We start from the raw sequence: 22,140 nt of genomic DNA on the forward strand, positions 1-22,140 counted from the left end.
AAGATCAAGAATTCCGGCTACCTTCCCTTGAGTAAGTCTTTGAGTAGGGTTCTGATATTCGTTAGCCGCCATCATTTCAATAAGATCATAAGCTTCTTCATAACTTTTAGCCCATAACGCACCTCCAGAAGCAGCATCAAGCATAGGTCTGGATTGAGGTCCAAGACCATTATAGAAACTGTTTATTTGCATCCAATCCGGCATGCCATGGTGGGGACACTTTCTTAGCATCTCCTTATATCGCTCCCATGCTTCACAGAATGTTTCCCCTGATTGTTGAGAGAATTGAGATAGAGCATTTCGTAGTGCAGCAGTCTTTGCCATGGGGAAGAATTTAGTGAGAAATTTCTGAGCTAGATCTTCCCATGTAGTAATAGAACCAGAAGGCAAAGAGTGTAACCATCCCTTCGCCTTATCTCTCAGTGAAAATGGGAAAAGCCTCAACTTCACAGCTTCGTCAGAGACGTCATTAAATTTGAAAGTGTCACAGATCTCTATAAAATTACGTATATGCATATTAGGGTCTTCAGTAGGAGAACCCCCATACTGTACCGAGTTCTGGACCATTTGAATAGTTCCTGGTTTGATTTCAAAGGCTTTGGCTGCGATTGCAGGCCTGACAATGCTTGACTGGATATCATCGATCTTTGGCATAGAGAAATCCTTTAATGCCTTACTGTCTGGTTGTGCTTCAGGTTCTGTCATTGTTTCAGAATCGGAAGAAGAAGATGAAGATGAATCAATTGCTTTTTTACGAGCTTGAGAACGTGTTAGCATAAACGCGATCCAAGTACCTGAAATAAAGAAAAGAAGAAAAGTGAGAAGAGAATAGAATCCTAGTCAGTGAATTTTAATGCACATTAATGACAAGTACATAAACTAATTAATTAACACCGAGTCCCCGGCAGCGGCGCCAAAAACTTGTTCGCAAAAATCTACACGCAAGCGCACGTGATCACAAGTAATATATTAAGTTCGATCCCACAGAGACTGGTGAATTAAGAATACGCACCTATGCAACAATGTATGATCAATTATCACTGCCAAGACAATTAATAAAGATGGTTTCTTTTATACTAATAACTAAAATTACTAATCAAATTCAGAATAGGAAAACCATGGGATTCTAACTTCATTATCGAATTCATATAGAATTGAAATTACTGATTGACATGCGACTGTTGATCCTAATCAGACAACACGAACGTAATACATGCCAACTCTCGTTGCACACATATCATACCAATCAAAATCCACAATTAAGACAGAGATCTCATGGACACCAACAAAGCTCAGACCCTATATCTCTATAGCGGTAGTGTAAGCAGAGAGGTTTAATAGCAGGTCGTCTATTGTGATTACACAGGGTGATAAAAATAGTTCAAGTCTACCACAAATTATGTTTCATTCACATAATCCTATGTTTACATGGCATAGTTCTAAATTCAATCATCCACTCTCGCTTCAGAAAGAATTAACAAACAACTTAGAAGTTAGCTACGCTTCTAAGAAGAATAAGCACGGCTCATGCAAAGAAATCAACGTACATCGCAAAATCAAGTAAGTAATCTTCGTTACTAGACTACACCGATAAATCCATTAGAATCCCATGAAGGCGGTTAGTTCATAATCAAACTAATCGACATCATGGGTTCTAATGAAAACATGATAAATAAACTACAAGAATTAACGGAATAAAAATGCTTGAATTAATAATAAAGATCACACGTTACAGATTTGATGTTCACGATCTCGCTCGAAACTGTCACTTCCTCGCGAAGAACGATCTAATACAAACTGATAATGTGCTTGAATGATAAAATTGAAACTACGATACTGTTCTCTACTCAAAACTACTTCTACCAGGCTAGGGTTTTACACACGAGAAATTAAATAACATTGACCAAGTCAACCGGGCCTCGAACGCTGCGAAAATCCGTCAGAAAAGCTGTAAAAATCGGCCCGGGGCACTTCTGCTGGGCGCGGCCGCGCTAAACTAGCGCAGGCGCGCTAGTGGCAGCAGAAGGTAGCGCGGGCGCGCTAACAAGTAGCGCGGGCGCGCTACTGTCTGTCATGGCAACCCTGATTCTTCGTGTTCAGCTCGTTCTCGCGTGCATGTCCTTCCTCGCTCTAGTACCACTTCCGTAGGTGATCACGGTTGCATTTAGCACATGCAACAAGCCCTTTAAACCCCTAGATAGCTCTAGTGGACGAGTGTGCTCTCGTGAGGGTTTGTAGAAGATATACCCACAAAATCCCAAGTTGTGATGAATCCACAATTCTCTATTCTTGCAAATAATGCACCAAAAACAACCTAAATTGATAGAAAATCACTTCATCACCTCAACTCGTGACCTGCACAGAAAAACAATAAAAACACATCAAAAGAAACTAAACACTTAAGTACAACCAACCAATTTAAGTGGAAATGAAGGCCTATAAGTGTGTATAAATACCACTTATCACTGACGCGTTGGCAGGCCTAGGAGCCATATCTAAAAACACTGGTATAACATCTGTTCGTATAATACACATCTTACAACCTGCCAACATTAGACTGCAAGAACAACTTGTCTTATGCACTGACAACATGATGACAGATCACGACCCTAAGGACTGGAGGCTAGTCTACAAGAACTATCTGCAACAAGGCACACTGCCAACGAACCCCAACGATGCTCGAGTCTTACGAATGAAGGCTTCACGCTTCACGCTGATTGATGACGTCCTGTTCAAGAAATCTGCAACAGGACTCTTGCAAAGATGTCTAGACGGGAGTGAAGTTGACATGACCCTGAGGGATCTCCACGAGGGAGAATGCGGCAACCATACGGGGGGAAGAAGTCTGTCCAACAAGGTACTGCGCATGGGATATTACTGGCCCACGCTAAAACAGGACGCAATAGCTTTTGTCCAGAAGTGCGACGCCTGTCAACGACATGCGCCTGTGATACATCAACCGTCAGAATATCTCCACGCGACGACCCCTTCCTGGCCTTTTATGAAGTGGGGAATGGATATAGTTGGCAAGCTGCCCCCAGCACCAGGGCAGAAAGTTTACATGTTGGCCATGACGGACTACTTTTCTAAGTGGATCGAAGCAGAAGCCTACAGACAAGTCACCTCTAAGGAAGTGATCTCATTCATCAAGAAGAACATCTTGTGCAAGTTTGGAATTCCATCGGAGATAGTTTGTGACAATGGTTCTCAGTTCATAAGTGAAAAGACAGAGTCCTTCTGCAAGAAGTATAACATCAACCTCATCAAATCCACACCAAGATACCCTCAAGCTAATGGTCAAGCGGAATCCAGCAACAAAATCATAATCAATAACCTGAAGAAGAGACTAACATCCCACAAAGGCAAGTGGGCGGAGGAGTTGCCTTGGGTGCTGTGGTCAGACAGGACGACACCAAAGGCTTCGACCGGCCAGACACCATTCAGTTTGGTTTACGGGGCAGAAGCGGTACTCCCTACAGAAATCCTCACCCCCACCGCAAGATATGGGCTACTGACCACTGAAACAAACCAATCCGAATTAGCTCATGACATCGACACCATAGATGAGTTAAGGCAGACTGCAAAGTTGAGAATAGCCTCATACCAACAAAAAATTGCCAAGGCATACAACAAGCACGTTCACATCCGAGTGTTCCGGGTGGGTGACATGGTACTACGAAAAACTTTCCCGAACACTATAGACTCTACTGCAGGGAAATTCGCTGACACTTGGGAAGGACCCTATTTCATAGACGCGATAGTTGGAAAGGGGGCCTATCAGCTATCTACCATGGACGACACACAGGTCCCGAGGACCTGGAACGCACTTCACTTGAAGCTCTATCATGTCTAAGTTATTTGCTTTACTACTTAGCTAAATAAGTCGCTAGGACAGATCAGTAGCAGATATAGTAGTTCAGAAACAATTATTTTCTTTCTATGCTCAGTACTAGTATTTGTTGAGAACGTGCTTTATTAATAAAAATTGCCTGTTTGCAGTTGCCTGATATGTTTCTCCTTTGCATGCCATTCTTGTGTGTGATATCTAAGACTTACTAACTTAGCTCACATTGATGTATGCATTTATCTTTTATGTGTTAACACACCCTGACATGTTCACTCTTACAAGTCTAAAGGCATCACCCATATGCCACATCTACACACTGACAATAAAATTACACAATAACGATAGAACTTCAAAAGAAACGACAAAGTAACCACAAAGTGCATGCACCTACGAAATTAATGACGATGACCACAAATGGTTAACAACGAGAAAACCTTAAACAAACATATTACGATAATAAACCACGATTATAGATAAACGTCAAAGCAACATCACAATCCCAAAATAAAGTCTTAAATATGTCTTCGAACAGAAACAGCAATAAAATATGACAACAACTACGCGTCTTCATCTCCAACACCTCCAGTAGCAGGATCCACCTTCTCCGCAACAGCATCACCTTCAACAGCAGCATCACCTTCAACAGCAGCATCACCTTCAACAGAGTCACGAGCGACTATAGGCTCCATCTCGTCAACGCCAGGAATCTCCACAGCAACATCACTTGGTAGTGCAAAAAGAGGGAAGGCGTCTTCAGGGTAGGCCTCGTTGTAAATTCTGATTGTCTCGTTCAGGTCCCAAGCAACGTGCTCCCCACGATAGTATTCTTGCATGACCTCAACACGAGTCCGCATTACCTGTTGAGTGATGGCCTCCTGAGCTTTGCCCGTCATGTCCTTCTCTATACTTCGAACCTTCTTCACAAAATCTTCCAGCTCATGCTGCACTTCCTGTCCAGCCCTCAAATTGGCAGCAGCCGAGTCCCGTGCGATTTTCAATTTTTGTGCACATGAACTGTGAGTAGCCTCCAAAGAAGTTAGCTTGGAAGATTGGCCTCGATGCAGTTGTCGAACTAAGAGAGAAGAACGCAGGACCTGTCAAGAAAACCAGACGAGTATCAGGAACAAAAACGAGAAATACAATGCAAGGTAATTTGACAAAGAATATGAAACATACATGGAAAGCTTGATATCCACAATACCATCTACAACATTATCAGGCACCTCTGCATGTTGAGAAGACAAAGACTCATCCAACATATGAACAAAGTTCGACGCTTTAAGCTCGGTGTCGTCTGCGACAGGGGACATTGAAGCGAGGGACATGGGTTTGACGGTGGCATCATTAGACGAAGGCCTTGGCCTCTTGTGATCAGGGCTGAGTTCAGTGGCAAGATACAATGGGCTCTTAAGGGACTCGATTTCCCTGGGTTTTCCTTCCCGACTCCTTTTCCCAAACAACTCTTTACTAGAACTCCCTACAGGCTTTAGAACGGGTGGCTTGAACTCTACAACGATATAAAAGGGCTCGAGGAAGATCAACAATACAAGAGAGAAACACAAGGACAATACGAGGAATGAGAGTATTGAAGAGAATTTACGGATACCTTTAGCAAAGATTCTGTCAGAACTGACCTCCAGACCATGCTCCAGCTTAAAGCTATCTGATGAAGCAGAAGACAAACTTTGGACCGAGCAAGAAGCCTTAACAGTGGAGGCAACCGCCTTGCTTCGAGTCCTTTGAGCAACCGTCTTCACAGGAACAGACTTGGACTGATCGTCCTCACTATCAGCCGTCTTGCCTAAACGACGTGCGTACTCCTCCACATCAACCACACTCGAATTCATGACAGGACGACCCAAGCAATTGGGCCAAATCCTGTCACCAAGAGGAAGCTTCAAGATCTTGTCTACTATGCCCAGTGCCAGTTCATTGTTATCGTCAAACTTGAAATTGGGATCTACGTAAAAACATGAGAAACAAAGAGGAAAGAAAGGAAATAAGGTCGTAAATAAGCAAGAAGATACAGATTAGACAAACAAAACCAGGAAGAAACTAACCCCGAGAATCCCAACGGTCGAGGAAGTAAGAACCCTCGTCCCCGAGACTAGACCTTTCCACGAAACAGTAACTGTCCTTCCAGAATCTATCATTCACGCCCTCTGCGTTCAGAATCAACGGGTGACCCTTCCTCTTGTTGGTGAAGCCAAACCTACAACCATAAAACCTTTTGGTACCGTAACAGCACTTCAACACATCTACATTGATACCCAAATGGTGTTTGCTCTCGATAGCTTCGAGGCATGCAAGAGTTCTCCAAGCAAACGGCATGAGTTGACCAGGCGACACGCGCATAGAGATCAATACATCTTTGATAAGATCAGAGAAGGGGAACTTGATGTCAATATCAAATGAATAATAGTACAAGCATACCCATCCTGGCCTATACCAGTCGGCCCGTTCATCGGACTTGGGAGCGACGGCGACAACAGCTTGGCCCATCTGTGATTTGATTTTGGTGAGTTCCGATCTCTTGATGGTACTGACGTTATTATCACCGACTTCGAGTAGACCAGTAGCCACCCAGAGGGATTCGGAAGAGGCGTGCTGTGTGGAGACATTTTTGGAAGAAGGGCTTTGGGAGGATTTTTTCGCCATGGGAGAAAAGGAAACTGAAAAGGTGTGAGGATTGGTGAAGTGACTTAATGGAGAGAAAAGCATGGGAAGTGGTAATGTTGGGGTAGACGAGGAGATGATTGGACTACGCGGCGCTCGAGGCAGAGAATCTATCCGAAAGATTTGATTTTTGCTAAATACATATTTGATTTATATTCAGCAAAAGATCAAAGGGCTAATGTTATAACCCGGAAAAAGCCCACTCGACCTGACAAGAAGACGTGACGTGAAGGAAGGGACGTGATCCAGGGACGCGACCATGGATGCTGCCGTTAACGTATTAACAACTTGGAGAAAAGAATGGGTCAAGCTGGAGACAAAATAGGAGCACCAAATCAGCAAGATCGGTTGTGGAGAGATAACTAACTAGATAAGCTTTAGTTGCATAACGTTAGGATAAGGAAAATTCAAATAGAGAATCTTGTACTATAAATAGTGGAGGAACTTAGCAGTATAGACACATTCAAACACAACTACATACTCTTGTACTCAACATCAAAACTAGTAAATTATCTCTTGGCAGGGTACAATCCCTCCCGCGGTTTTTACCTCACAAGGGTTTTCCGCGTAACCAAATTCTTGAGTCCTTCTTTACTGTATTACTTATTATTCTTTAGCACTTAACCCTATAATCTCAGTACGAACAAGATTTTGATGAGATCTTCGCCCCTGTTACTAGGCTTGAAACAGTGCGTTTGTTGCTGGCACTCGCTGCAAAGAACTCTTGGGAGGTTCATCATTTAGATGTAAAGACAACATTTTTGAATGGTGACATAAAGGAGGAGGTGTACGTGAGGCAACCAGAAGGGTTTGTAAAGGAAGGGCAAGAAAATTTGGTGTATAGATTGTTTAAAGTTCTTTACGGTTTGAGACAGGCCCCTCGAGCCTGGTATTCAAAGTTGAATTCTTGTCTTGAAAGCTTGGGCTTTGTGAGATGCCCGTACGAGCATGTTGTGTACACAAAACTAGTGGGCAAGGAATCACTGATAGTTGGGGTATATGTCGATGATTTGCTTGTCACTGGAACGAATTTGAATTTGATTAAAGAATTTAAGGAACAGATGCACAGTAAATTCGATATGAGCGACTTGGGGAAGCTGTCTTACTATTTGGGGATTGAGGTAAAACAAGGTGAAGATTGTATACAGTTAAAACAGTCAGGGTATGCTCGAAAAGTTCTTGAGAAAGCAAATATGTTGGGCTGTAATCCAACGAAATTTCCTATGGATCCAAAGTTACAGATTACGAAGGATGAAAAGGGAACTCCAGTTGATCCTACAAAGTTTAAAAGTTTGGTGGGTGGCCTAAGGTATCTCGTGCACACGCGACCTGATATAGCTTTTTCAGTGGGAATCGTTAGTAGGTACATGGAACGCCCGACTGAAATGCATCTGATTGCAGCTAAGAGGATTCTACGTTATATACAAGGAACTCTGGAGTATGGACTTGTGTATTCGAAAGACAGCAGCAACAATGTTTTAACTGGGTATTCGGATAGTGATCTTGCTGGGCAGATTGATGACAGGAGAAGTACAGGGGGGATGGCATTTTATCTGAATGAGAGTTTGGTTACTTGGGTTTCTCAAAAACAGCGCTGCGTAGCCTTGTCTTCGTGCGAGGCTGAGTTTATGGCAGCCACGGCTGCAGCTTGTCAGGCCATATGGTTCCGTAAGGTGCTGATGAAAATTGCAGAAGAATATATTGACCCGGTGGTGATTTACATAGATAACAAGTCGGCAATTGACTTGGCTAAGAATCCAACGTTTCATGGACGCAACAAACATATCGATATACGTTACCATTTTATAAGGGAGTGTGTCGAGCGTGGGGAGATTGTAGTCAAGCATATTAGCAGTGAAAATCAAAGAGCCGACTCGTTAACAAAAGCTCTGTTTGCAGTGAAGTTTGACAGGATGAGGAAGCTTCTGGGAATGAAGAATCTGAATGGACAAGTTTGAAATTACGGGAGTGATTGTTGGATATTTAATTTAAAACTTGTCCTAAATATTGTCTGCAGTTTGGACGTAGTAGTTACTTTGTTTAGGAATCATTTGAATAATTCTAGTCGTGGAGTCTTTGTAGGAATCAGTTTGGCCCATGTGCCCACTCCTAGTTTTTAGCATGCATTTTCTATCTGTAAGTTTATATTCATGTACTTGACATTCAGTTGATATTAGAAAGAGAAGTTGCAGACATACGTAGTACTGTTCTTTATTCCAGTGTTCTCAAAACAGCATTTATATCTACTAACAAATCTGTTTACAATAAATATAAACATTTGTTATATATGTTATAGAGAAAAGATTCTACGCGGAACACTATTTCATTGGATCGGATCATAGATATGTTTTACAAAACAAGATAAAAAATATATTCTTTTAGAACATATTTTATAAATTCATTATTTTATGAATACTACCATTTCACAAAAAAAATTGAGAATCATGTATGTTGTGCAAGAAGAAAAAGTTGTATAAATAAAATGTTTTTTGTAAAACATATTTCACAGAAGAATATATTTTGCAATATTTTCTTTGCCATGTCCAAGATCTTCATAGAACTTAACTCGTCTATGCACATAAATAATGTCAAATTTTGTAGGGTTGTATTTGTAAATTTGTAAAGGTTAAAAGATAGAACACTATGTCATGAAAAAGTCTAAGGTGTTGTCAGAACTATACTCATACATAGGCCCTGTTTAGGAATTAGCGGTTAGCGGATTGAATGAGATGTTTTGACTTGGTGATTGAAGTAGATGTTTTGACTAGCGAATTGAATTAGCAGGTTCTCGTAAACTATTTGGTAAGTAGCCGACTGATTAGTTTTTTCTGACACAAACCAAAACCTCTAACCCAAAAAGCTCCTCAAAGTAGCTTTTTCAAAATTAGCTTTTTGGATCCAAACATCTATTACAATCCTCTTATAACTACCAAACACTAACATTCGGGAATTCTAGTCGTCAAACCTCTAAAACACCTTAAAGCTCTATTTTTGCCTAAAATCTTTAACTTAATAGATGACTATTATGAGCTAAACATAATAGTCCTCGTTATATTTGCATAGCATCGGTGACTATTATGAGCTAAAAATGTTATGACGAGGACTATTATGTTTGCATAGCATCGATGGTGCCACCGGGGCCACGGAGTCATGTGACGGAGCTTCTTTTCTTACCCTTCACATTCCCCACATCTTGTACCTATTTTATTTTGCTGATCATAACTGTAAAATAGCGAAAGTAAATTTTAGCAAGATCTGTTGCAATTAGAAATCAAAAACGAAAACTCAGTATAAATTCGAAAACTAAAATTGGAATCAATTGCAAGAAAACATATGAGTACTCACTAATTATTAGTTCATTCAATCTAATTACTCGATTATACATGGACACACACCACTTTACCTTTAGATATTTACAACAAAGAAAACACTACCGTATCGGACACACACCACCTTACCTTTGTGTATTTACTGCGGAGAGAGACTACCGAATCGCGAGAGAAAGAGGAAATATTTGGGGGGGGGGAGGGGGTTTAGATTTTTCAATTGTTGAAGAGACTAAAAATATATAGTCAAGTACTCATGAGGCGATATGATCTATGAGGCGATATGATCTATGAGGCAATAAGATCTAAGAATATTTGTCGGTATGCATCTACAGGAGATAAAGGCCGCCGATGGCCATGGCAATGTCTGTGTGCGTCTACACGAGATGCAAATGCATCTGTGTTTGTGGGAGCAATATAAAGTGTCCAAGAATCTGTAAAAGAAAATTTTATCTATCTTTTCATTCACTTTTAACTCACATGCTTAGGTGGAATTGACAAAAGTACACACATTGAGCAACATTTAATTAAATAGAATTGTCAATGTAGAATTTTTATTTAGTTAGAATATTACAAAGGCATGAACTCTCGAAATGCAGGTTAACAAAATGCACTTTTTCTTTAATTTATAACCACGTGCAAACTCCAATCTCTTTGTTACAACCCCATTTGGAAGTTAAAGATTTTTGGCAAAAATAGAGGTTTAAGCTGTTTTAGAGGTTTGACGACTAGAATTCCCGAATGTTGGTGTTTGGTAGTTATAAGAGGATTGTAATAGATGTTTGGATCCAAAAAACTAATTTTGAAAAAGCTACTTTGAGGAGCAATCAGCATCTTCGACATCAATCAATTTTTTATTATAAGCATCATACTGAAATCAACTGTAGTAATCAGAATCAAAACGCCGACCTTCAATCTCCTTATATTCTTGAAAAGTTTGCATGCTACACTTTCCTAGGATACAATTGAGATTTTTGAGGATCAAAGTGGTTTGATAGAAACAATTCCTTTTTTTTTGTGACAGTCTTTCTTCCAAAGGTCAGTGTCTTGGGGCATGTAGTACCATCATAGTTTTACTTTGTTAGCCCTAGATTCTACAATCTGAGCAACATAAGGTGGATCATCCGGATTAGAGGTCTTATTTATTATTAATTATCAGTTTAATCTAATTACTGAATTATTCATGGACACACACCACTTTACCTTTGGGTATTTACGGTGGAGAGAAAGACTATCTGATCCCGAGGAAAAGAGGGGACAGGGTTTATGATACTGGTTAGTGGAGCATGATCTTCATTGTTTTCCATATTGCAATGGAATCTTACAAGTACCTGGAAAGATATCATACTATGATTTCTTATAACTTTTTAGGACGTGAGAAATATCTAAGGTAGTTTGTAATTTTAATCATAGTACCAAGTTTAAATTATACAAAATCTTGAACAAGATTCAATACGTTAGGTTTAATTTAGGTGCAAAATGTCTTTAAAAAACAAATAAAATAAACTGTATTAATAATATTATTCATAATGTGATTTATATTGTCCTCTTACTAGTTGTGATAAATATGACATGAAAACCTTTTTTGAGTATAACTTGTACCTTACACAGAAAATAGTTTTCAAGTATATATACAATAAGTACTTACAAAATAAAATAACACATCACCAAAAAAACTACAAAAAATATAAAAATACATACCTATTATTTCAATTACCTTGATATGAAGGTTGTAAAATATTTGATCTAGGATCCAGTGAGTCACTTCTATGGTCCTTGAGACTTCTACAAGAGAAGAAATGTCATCAAAGTTAAATCTCCTCTAATATTATATCTTTTTCAAATACTAGATAAAATTAAAATGAATTATAGGTAAACAAGTTCAAAATTTGTAGATTAAAGGAAATTTAAAAAAAAATGCTTCTTTCTAAAATAACCACAATTGATACAAGGTGCATCTCTACTAACAAAACTTAATTTGATTTCTAGGAGCATACCCTCTAAGAATGAAATTAAAGCTATTAGAGATCAAATCAAGTAGATTACACAAGCATAGAGTATAATTTAACATAAAATAACATTAGCATGTAAAACATAGAGTAATTAAATGAGTACTTACATGTAATACCCAATATATATAAATTGAGGGTAAAGAAATTCAAGAAAAGCCGTAAGATTAAGATTAAGTGAGCTAAATTATGAGGTAAGAGAAGAGGCGGCGGTGTGTTATGCCAATCCAGAACTAAGAGGATTAGGGTTTTTTGTGAATGAGTCGGCCAAGGTTGAAATTATATGTCTGGTGTATGGGCTCAATGGGCCTTTTTTTAAAATTTTGGTAAATTATTTTTTGCTTAAACTCCAACTTGTATAGCCCAACACTTAAAAAATATATTAATTAGTTGGCTAAGATTGAAATTATAGAACTGGTCTTGGTTACATTTAAATTCACTCAGATGGGCTATAAGTTTGTTTGAATTGTGATAAACTTGTATTTAAATAGTTGTATTAATTATTATATTTTAATGAGTTAATTACAATTGGCACCCCTTTGGTTTCAGCATATTGCACATTGCACCTAATAGTTTTGGAAAATACACTTTGCAGCTAAAAATTTCTGAAATAAATATTCATTAACAATCACTTTAAAGTAAATTTATCCAAACACATAAATGATGTATAATTAGTAACTTAATTATATGATAATTATATTTCCTTAAAGTTAAAAGTAATTTATTATACATTAATCAAACACATTGATAAATACTAATGTTTACTACTAATTATTATAAAAAGATCAAATAACGTTTTCTTTCTCTTCCATTTGTTTCATATATAAAACATACAATATTAAGGGCAATATATATATATATATATATATATATATATATATATATATATTTTTCTCTTATGTAATATTAATAACTTATTTACTCGAAAAATTTTGTATGTTTAAAATTTAATTTTCAATAATATGTATTTCTTCAAGCTACTATTTGGAATATAAAAGACTTTTATACGCTCTACAAGCTACTACTTTCAATAATAACGTATACGCTATATTATACAGCGTAATATCCTTATACGCTCTACAATATTGCGTTTAAAGACACTTATGCTACATTATATTGTGTTTAGATCCACAGTCTCAAAAACACGACCTCTTCTTCCCATGCACCATTTTTAGACTATACAAACCCAATACACACAAAATACACAAAGCTTGGACCTTTATTCGAGTTCGAAGCTCGGACCTTTATTGGAGGTTAAAGCTTGAAATTTGAAGCTCGGAGTTTGGAGCTTGGAGCTTTATTGGACTTTTTTTTATTAAGGGTAGATTTCTATTAATCTCATGGCATCTTACATATTTCAAAAATTAACATCCCCTAGTAAGCCCATTACACCTAATAAACCTAGAATTGAGATTGTGGAGGAGGTTGTTGATAATGATGTTGAGGAGGTTGGTGATGATGATGTTGAGGAGGTTGGTGATGAATGTTTTGATGATTTTTATGACAAACAAAATTCAAAAGATGATTATGATTTGAATGAAATTTGTCCTTGTGTTGGTCAATTGTTCGATAGCTTATATAAAGCGGAGATGTTTTATAGAGATTATGGTAGACGTGTTGGTTTTGAGGTGATAATTAGAACCACACATAGACGTGTGAAAAGTAGGAAAATTTGTTCGCGTTTATATATATGTCGAAAGGGTGGTCGACTAGTACTCAAGTCGTTGGATGAAGGTACGGATGTTCATAAAAGAAGGAGAAATTGGGATTCAATTTGTAGAACGCATTTCTTGGCGGGGAAGTACGTTGTTCATAGGGAAAAATTGAAGAAATGGGAAGTGACATTGGTTAATTTAAAACACAATCCCACAATGATTTCAAAGGATGAAGTGCTTTTCATGCAAAGGCCAAGGAATATAATTCCCGTTATTCGGCAATTAATTATAACATTGATTAAATCGGGTATTGGGCCTTCAAACACTTTAAACATGTTAGGAGAGTTACCGGGTGGCTGGGAGAATATTGGATTTAGTAATGAAGATGTTCGGAATGTATTGCGTGATATTCGACATTATGTGTTTGATTCGAGTAATGCTTTAGAGGGATTGGCATTACTTGGAGAATTGAAACGTAATAGTCAAGGTGAATTTTTCTATAAACTTGACGTGGACGAGGAAAATCGTGTGCGGGCCATGTTGTGGGTTGACCCGAGATCAGTCAATGCCTATAAAATTATTGGAGATGTTATTTTTGACTCCACTTATCGTACTAATAGGTATTGAATGCGTTTGTGCCATTTACCGGGGTGAATCACCATTATCAGTCGATTTTGTTCGGATTTGCCCTGATAAGGGATGAGACCGAAGAATCTTACTTATGGGTGTTTAAGAGTTGGTTGGAGGCTATGGGGAACGTGGCTCCACAAACAATCATCACCGATCAAGACATTGCTATTGGAAACGCAATTGCCGAAGTTTTGCCTAACACAATTCATTTATATTGTAGGCGGCATATAAGAACAAAGTTTGGTGAAATATTGTCGCATTTATATGCAAATCATGATCACTTCAAAGAAGATTTCAACTCTTGCATCTACAAGTCACTAATGGGTGCACAATTCGAAGATAGGTGGGAGGCATTAGGTTTAAAATACGATTTGATGAACCATTCTTGGTTACAAGATATGTACTCCGTTCGACACAAGTGGGTCCGTGTTTACACTAAACTTCACTTCACAACCGGGATGACCACTACCTCCAGAAGTGAGTCAATGAATTCTTTCTTCGATGAATTTGTCAATGCTAGTACCGGTTTGAAAGAGTTTATAGAGAATTCACGGAAAACGTTGGAGAAACAAAAATTTACGTGAAAGAGAGGCTGATTATGAAAAAAAGAACAAGGAAAGGTCCAAAATAACATCATCATCATTGGAGAATCATGCGGCATCTACCTACATGAAAGAAATGCTTAGACGTTTTCAACACGAACTCAAAGAAAGTGGAGCTTATGTCGTGATTGAGAAAAAGAGCAATGCAATTTACCAGCATTACGAGGCATACAAAACAACGGTCCAAGAGGAGTATAGAAAATACTATGTTTTGATCGTCACCGAGAATGGCACCATAACTTGTGTTTGTCGAAAATTTGAAAGTTCGGGAATCATTTGCCGTCATATTATTCGATACTTGTATAAGATGCAATGGTCAGAGATTCCTAAGCAGTACATCACTTTGAGATGGATGGTTGGAGGCAATGAAAGAGTGGGAGCCTTACAACACAAGCATCCTAAAATTGGTGATTTTCTTCTGAAAGGCATATGTTAAGCCTATTTGTAATTAAAGAGGTATCAGCTCAACTCTGATAAAAAAGCAATTAAATAGAAAGTACTGTTAATCGGAATCCGTACGAAGAACGTCAAATGATTTATTGAAGATTTTATGTCAGAAGAATTTCAGGATGCTACTACAAACCACTGAAAGAAGTTCATTAATATGTTCAAGCCTCAGTGTACAAATAATCTTTTGTGGCACGTTCAGAAGCTCAGAAGATATAGAGTTTAAATACTTTATTTATACAAAAGATTCCACATTGTGTCTACAAATGAAGAAGAACTCAGAAGACGAAGAATCGACGAACAAGCCACAGAGTAAATAGAAATTACTGTTAATCAGAATCCGTACGAAGAACGTCAAATGATTTATTGAAGATTTTATGTTAAAAGAATTTCAGGATGCTGCTGCAAACCACTGAAAGAAGTTCATTAATATGTTCAAGCCTCAGTGTACAAATAATCTTTTGTGGCACGTCCAGAAGCTCAGAAGATATAGAGTTTAAATACTTTATTTATACAGAAGATTCCACATTGTGTCTACAAATGAAGAAGAACTCAGAAGACGAAGAATCGACGAACAAGCCACAGCTTAATTGTTTAATTGACAAAGAATATTTGATTCAGCTAGTTATAGATGAACCAGATAGTAACATTTGTGTATCAGCTACTCAGATTAAATATTCTGCATCAAACAAAGGTGGTCGTTCAATCAAGTCGAAGATCGTAATTGTTTAAAGAAGACCGAAAACTCTGCTGCTGAAGAAAAGGGTTAAATGATTATCTAATTAATTATTTCACTTCTCAAAATAATTATATTGGATGTGTAATTTATTTATTAAATTGATTCTATCTCGAATTAATTTAATTTATGACTTTATGCATTTAATATAATTAAGTGGATATTAATTGGTTAATTAATTGAAAGGAAAATGATTTTTTTTTTTATGTTTTATAAAATCGGCAAGACAATCAATTAGATTGTATTGCCAAGCTTTATAATTAACCCTTCCTAGACACGGTAAGACAATCCAAAGGATTGTCTTGCCGAACCATGTATTGTCTAAACTTTAGCTTGCAAGACAATCTTTAAGATTGTCTGGCCGAACCAAGGATTGTCTAATCAGTTACTTGCCAGATAATCTCTAAGATTGTCTTGCCGAGTTAGTGATTGTCTAACCGAAGGTAATATTGTCTTACCTTGTTCTGGAATATCTTCCTAAGCTATAGACAATCCCTCTGATTGTCTTGCCCCTTATCAAATTGTCTTGCCTTGCTTATTTTGGCAAGACAATGTGTTTTATTGTCTTAGCAAGTCATTGCAATGTCTTGTCTTCAATTGTCTTGTCTTGTTCAGGGATTTGCTTATAAATATGGCCTTCCCCCTTTCATTTGTTCTTGTTCAAAAGCATTGTAAACTTTCAAGTTGTTTGTCACTTCCTATTCGTTAAATCTACAGTTTTCTGTGCTTTTATCATTCGGTTGTTTTAAACCGCGCTAAGTTAGAATACTTCTCGTCAAATTTATTCTATGAACTAGTGGACTTTAAAACTGACCCATATAAATTATATAACGACTTACACATTGTTATATTAATCAATTAAAATCTGATTAACAAGTTAAACTCAAATCAGATTATTCCGCTGCGATTTTTAGTGACGATTGTATTCAACCCCCCCTTCTACAATCGTTTCAAGACCTAACAATTGGCATCAGAGCAGTTGATACTAATATTCCGTATCAGATCCTATACACACTCTGAAACGTCCAAATATTTTTTATTATAAGCATCATACTCAAATCGACTATAGTAAACACTAATCAGAATCAGAACGCCGACCTTCAATCTCCTTATATTCTTGAAAAGTTTGCACTCTACAATTTCCTAGGATACAATCGAGATTTTTGAGGATCAAAGTGGTTCGATAGAAACAATTCCTTTTTCCGGTGACCGTCGCCTGTAGCACCATCATAGTTTTACTTTGTTAGCCCTAGATTCTACCATCTGAGCAACATAACGTGGATCATCCGGATCAGAGGTCTTACTTATTTCTAATTATCATTTTAATCTAATTACTCAATTATACATGGACACACACCACTTTACCTTTGGGTATTTACCGCGTGGAGACAGACTATGTGATCCCCAGAGAAAGAGGGGACATGGGTTATGATACTGGTTAGTGGAGCATGATCTTCATTGTTTGCCATATTGCAATGGAATCTTACAACTACGTGAAAAAATATCATACTATAATTTCTTATAACTTTTTAGGATGTGAGAAATATCTAAGGTAGTTTGTAATTTTAATCATAGTACGAAGTTTAAATTATACAAAATCTTGAACAAGATTCAATACGTTCTGTTTAAATTAGGTGCAAAATGTCTTAAAAAGACAAATAAATTAAACTGTCTTAAAAATATTATTCATAATGTGATTTATATTGTCCTCTTCACTAGTTGTGATAAATATGACATGAAAAATTTGTTGAGTATAACTTGTACCTTACATAGAAAATAATTTTCAAGTATATATACAATAAGTACTTACAAAATAAAATAACACAGCACCAAAAAGATTACAAGAAATATAAAAATGCATACCTTGTATTTCAATTACCTTCATATGAAGGTTGTAAAATATTTGATCTAGGATCCAGTGAGTCACTTCTATGGTCCTTGAGATTTCTACAAGAGAAGAAATGTCATCAAACTTAAATCTCCTCTAATATTATATTTTTTTAAAATACTAGATAAAATTAAAATGAATTATTGGTAAACAAGTTCAAAATTGTAAATAAAAGGAAATTTTATAAAAAAAATGTTTCTTTCTAAAATAACCCACAATTGATACAAGGTGCATCTCTACTAACAAAAATTAATTTGATTTCTAAGAGCATACCTTCTAAGAATGAAATTAAAGCTATTAGAGATCAAATCAAGTAGATTACACAAGCATGGAGTATTTAACATAAAATAACATTAGCATGTAAAACATAGAGTAATTGAATGAGTATACTTACATGTAATACCCAATATATGTAAATTGAGGGTAAAAGAATTCAAGATAAGCCGTAAGATTAAGATTAAGTGAGCTAAATTATGAAGTAAGAGAAGAGGCGGCGGTGTGCTATGCCAGTCTTGAACTAAGAGGATTGGAGTTTTTTGTCAATGAGTCGGCCAAGGTTAAAATTATATGTCTGGTGTATGGGCTCAATGGGCTTTTGTTTAAATTTTGGTAAATTATTTTTTGCTTAAACTCCAACTTGTATAGTGCAACACCTAAAATGTATACTCCCTCCGTCCCGAAAAGATTGAACCGCTTTGACTTTCACGGAGATTAAGAAAAAGGTAGTAAAAAGGTTGAAAAGTTGGTAAAGTGGTGGGACCCATCAAAATTTTAATAATAGATTTGAGATAGTGGAGGAAAGTAGTGGGTGTAATAGTGTTTATATTATTATAGAATAGAGATAGTGGAAGAAAGTAGTGGGTGTAATAGTGAAAAGTAGTGTTCAAAAATAGTAAGTTTAATAGGTTCATTCTTTTTGGGACGTCCCAAAAAGGAACAAGTGTCAATTAAAATGGGACGGAGGGAGTATTAATTAGTTGGCTAAGACTGAAATTATAGGACGGGTCTTGGTTACGTTTAAATTCACTCAGATGGGCTATAAGTTTGTTTGAATTGTGATAAAATTGTATGGCCTAAATTGGACTCCGTGAAAGTGGTGAATTGTTCAATAAACTTATGTGGATAAAAGATTTCAAAAAGTTTTTCCTTTATTTTCACTTAGCACCCAATAACAAAAGTCTATATTTATTATATCGAGTAGTTTGTATTTAAATAGTTGTATTTATTAATTATTATATTTTAATTAAAAAATCTGTCTATCTAAATATTTGTAGTTGAATAACTTAAATTTTACAAAAAAAAATTGAATTTCTGAAATAAATATTCTTTACCAATCACTTTAAAGTAAATTTACCCAAACACATGAATAATGTATAATTAGTAACTTAATTATAAGACAATTATATCTCCTTAAATTAAAAGTGATTTATTATACTTTAATCAAACACATTGATAAATACTAATGTTTACTACTAATTATTATAAAAAGATCAAATAACTTTTTCTTTCTCTTCCATTTGTTTCATATATAAAACATACCATATTAAGTGTAATATATATATATTTTCTCTTTATGTAATATTAATAACTTAAAAAATAACACTTGACGCGCAGTTATTGTGCTTAAATGGCTTTTATCAGCTTTCTGTCGACAAATAAGGTGATTGGTTGATAACTGCTCGGGGGATATTTCTTTTCTATTAAAACTTGTTTTGTTAGGACTACCTCTTTTCTTGGCGTTACCTCATTCAAGAATTGTTTTTATCCAATGTGTAGGAATCAATAGAAAAGGCAAATCATTAACTCGAAAAATCTTGTAGGTTTAAAATTTAATTTTCAATAATATGTATTTCTTCAAGCTACTATTTGGAATATAAAAGACTCTTATTTTCTTATATTTAATATTTTTAAGAAATTAACTTAAAAAGGAACCATAATATTAATAAAATAAAGTAATGTTATACTAATTGTGTAACCTAAATATTGAATTATAGAGAAATAATATACTCCTTCCCACCTTTGGCTATTCATGGTCATCTTTAACCATATATCCCTATATAGGGGAGCGTTCTGGTACAAACTTACAAACTTTTTTTGTTCAACACATATATAACTTGAGTTCAACATTTTTTAAGATATTTTGTTGAACATCGATTAAAATTGTGTTGGATAAGTACATAAACTAATTTTTCAATGTAAAAACTAAGTTAAAGGTATTATATAACTAATATTTATGTTTTTAGACCCTACCCAAACCCCAGAGGTATACATATATTCAACACAATGATAATAAGTGTTCAACACCCAATGTTGAACCCCAGTTATAAATGTGTTGAAAGTCTGTCGGGACTGACGGGGCTCGAACCCGCAGCTTCCGCCTTGACAGGGCGGTGCTCTGACCAATTGAACTACAATCCCAGGGAAATAAGAATAAGGGATCTAGCAGAAATTTTGATTCTTTTTTATTCTTATTCCTCCGTATCGGGTATTTATGAAGGACAGGGGGGTTCAGGGTATATTAGAAAATTGTTGGATTAAAGAGAAGACAGCGCCATGTTAATGCGATCGAAAGAAAGGACTATGCGAAATTAAATGAAATGGTACTTCGTCAAACCTTCCACGCGCAGCAGATTCAATAGCAATTGCAGCTACTTCTATCTTCCTTATTTGATTTAGTCAATCTTTTTTCCAGAGGTATACATATATTCAACACAATGATAATAAGTGTTCAACACCCAATGTTGAACCCCAGTTATAAATGTGTTGAAAGCACGATTTATCTATGCGTTATTTTTAAAAATTGTGATATTTTTTGAAGAATTTTTAACATGGATACTTTCTATAACTAAGTTTGTAAGTTTGTAACTTGGTGACGTAAACAGTATACCCTGATGTTTCCCTACAGTCACATATAGTAACAGAAAGCAACATGATTACATGGGTTACATGGGCATAGACACGTACCTCTGCATAAATTATGTTTCATTTTTCTTTATAAATATTATATTTCTTAATTATTATTTTGTTTATGAGATTTTTTTAAAATTTTTATTTAAAATTATATTATTTTTATTCTATGGCATATAATTTTTACATATATAATTATATTTTTGCAAATCATGCTTGTATAGTAAATATATTATATTTTGTAAGTCGTGTCCGGTAATTTTTATTATACTATGTAAAATTTATTCTATATGGATCCAAGAAAAATTAGAGAAAATAATCTATTTCGTAAAATAATTATAAACATAATATTTTAATAAAATTACAGTACATAAAAAATTAGAGAACTTATGTGGAATATATAATATATATTACATTACATAATTACAGAACATATACATATATTTTTATGTTAATTACAGAACATACTTAAAATTATAGAACATAATTATAAAAATACAGATCCACAGAATTGTATAATATAAAATTTTAGTAAAATTATAGTAAATATTCATATATATATATATATATATAGAGAGAGAGAGAGAGAGTCAAGTTCTATGGAGTACAAAAAATATTGGAGTATTGGATTACAAGATTCATACACTATAATCCAGTCATCCAAAATCTTCATTTTTTGTATTGTACAATATTTGTAAACATCCGAAAAGCTGTAGAACATAAACATAACATTGTAATCAAAAGATAGAACAATTACTTTTATAAATCGTATTTTGTGTTGTACAATATTTGTAAACATCCGAAAACCTGTAGAACATAAACATAACATTGTAATCAAAAGATAGAACAATTACTTTTATAAATCGTAGGACATTATGTTCTGCAATATAACTTATAAGCAGAACAACAATCTTAATGCTTGTTAAAGTTGAAAGATATTAATGATTAATTGATAATTATGTTTAATACTACTTATAAATGATAAATTATATATAAATTTGGATAATCAGAGATATTATTTATGATTAAACTAAAAAATTATAATTTGTACTCTAATACCCCAATGTTTATATGTACTCCATAAAACTTAACTCTCTCTCTCTCTCTCTCTCTCTATATATATATATATGTATATATATATTATTATATTTTTAGAAATGATAATAAATTTCTACAGAACTTAATTACAAAATACAGAAACACACAAAATTACAGGACTTAATTTTATAATAAAATTACAAAACATACTTAAATTAATATTGAAAATGATTATAAAAATACGGAACCTTTGGAATTACTGAACATGAACTTTTAATAAGATTAGAGCAAAAAATATATTTATGTTTATCTGCAAAACATATTAAATTATATAAAATTTAGTTACACGAATACATAACATGCATGTAAAGCAGTTATG

At 35.4% G+C, this 22,140-nt stretch overlaps 1 protein-coding gene and 2 non-coding genes across 3 annotated transcripts; 2 read left to right on the forward strand and 1 right to left on the reverse strand.

Moving 5' to 3' along the window:
• Positions 1-202: 202 nt before the first annotated feature.
• On the forward strand, positions 203-309 carry LOC135149787 (small nucleolar RNA R71). The gene has a single exon (XR_010288002.1). It is a non-coding gene; the product is annotated as a small nucleolar RNA R71 (small nucleolar RNA).
• Positions 310-13,198: 12,889 nt separating this feature from the next.
• LOC108203495 (protein FAR1-RELATED SEQUENCE 5-like) lies at positions 13,199-14,727 on the forward strand. The gene is made up of 2 exons (XM_064085153.1): positions 13,199-14,041; positions 14,134-14,727. The coding sequence occupies exons 1-2, from the start codon at positions 13,199-13,201 to the stop codon at positions 14,725-14,727; spliced, it is 1,437 nt and encodes a 478-aa protein (XP_063941223.1).
• A 5,433-nt stretch (positions 14,728-20,160) lies between these two features.
• TRNAD-GUC (transfer RNA aspartic acid (anticodon GUC)) lies at positions 20,161-20,234 on the reverse strand. Its single transcript has one exon. It is a non-coding gene; the product is annotated as a tRNA-Asp (tRNA).
• Positions 20,235-22,140: the final 1,906 nt, after the last annotated feature.

The sequence above is a fragment of the Daucus carota genome, chromosome 9 (assembly GCF_001625215.2).
Source record: "Daucus carota subsp. sativus chromosome 9, DH1 v3.0, whole genome shotgun sequence".
NCBI classification, from domain to species: domain Eukaryota; kingdom Viridiplantae; phylum Streptophyta; class Magnoliopsida; order Apiales; family Apiaceae; genus Daucus; species Daucus carota.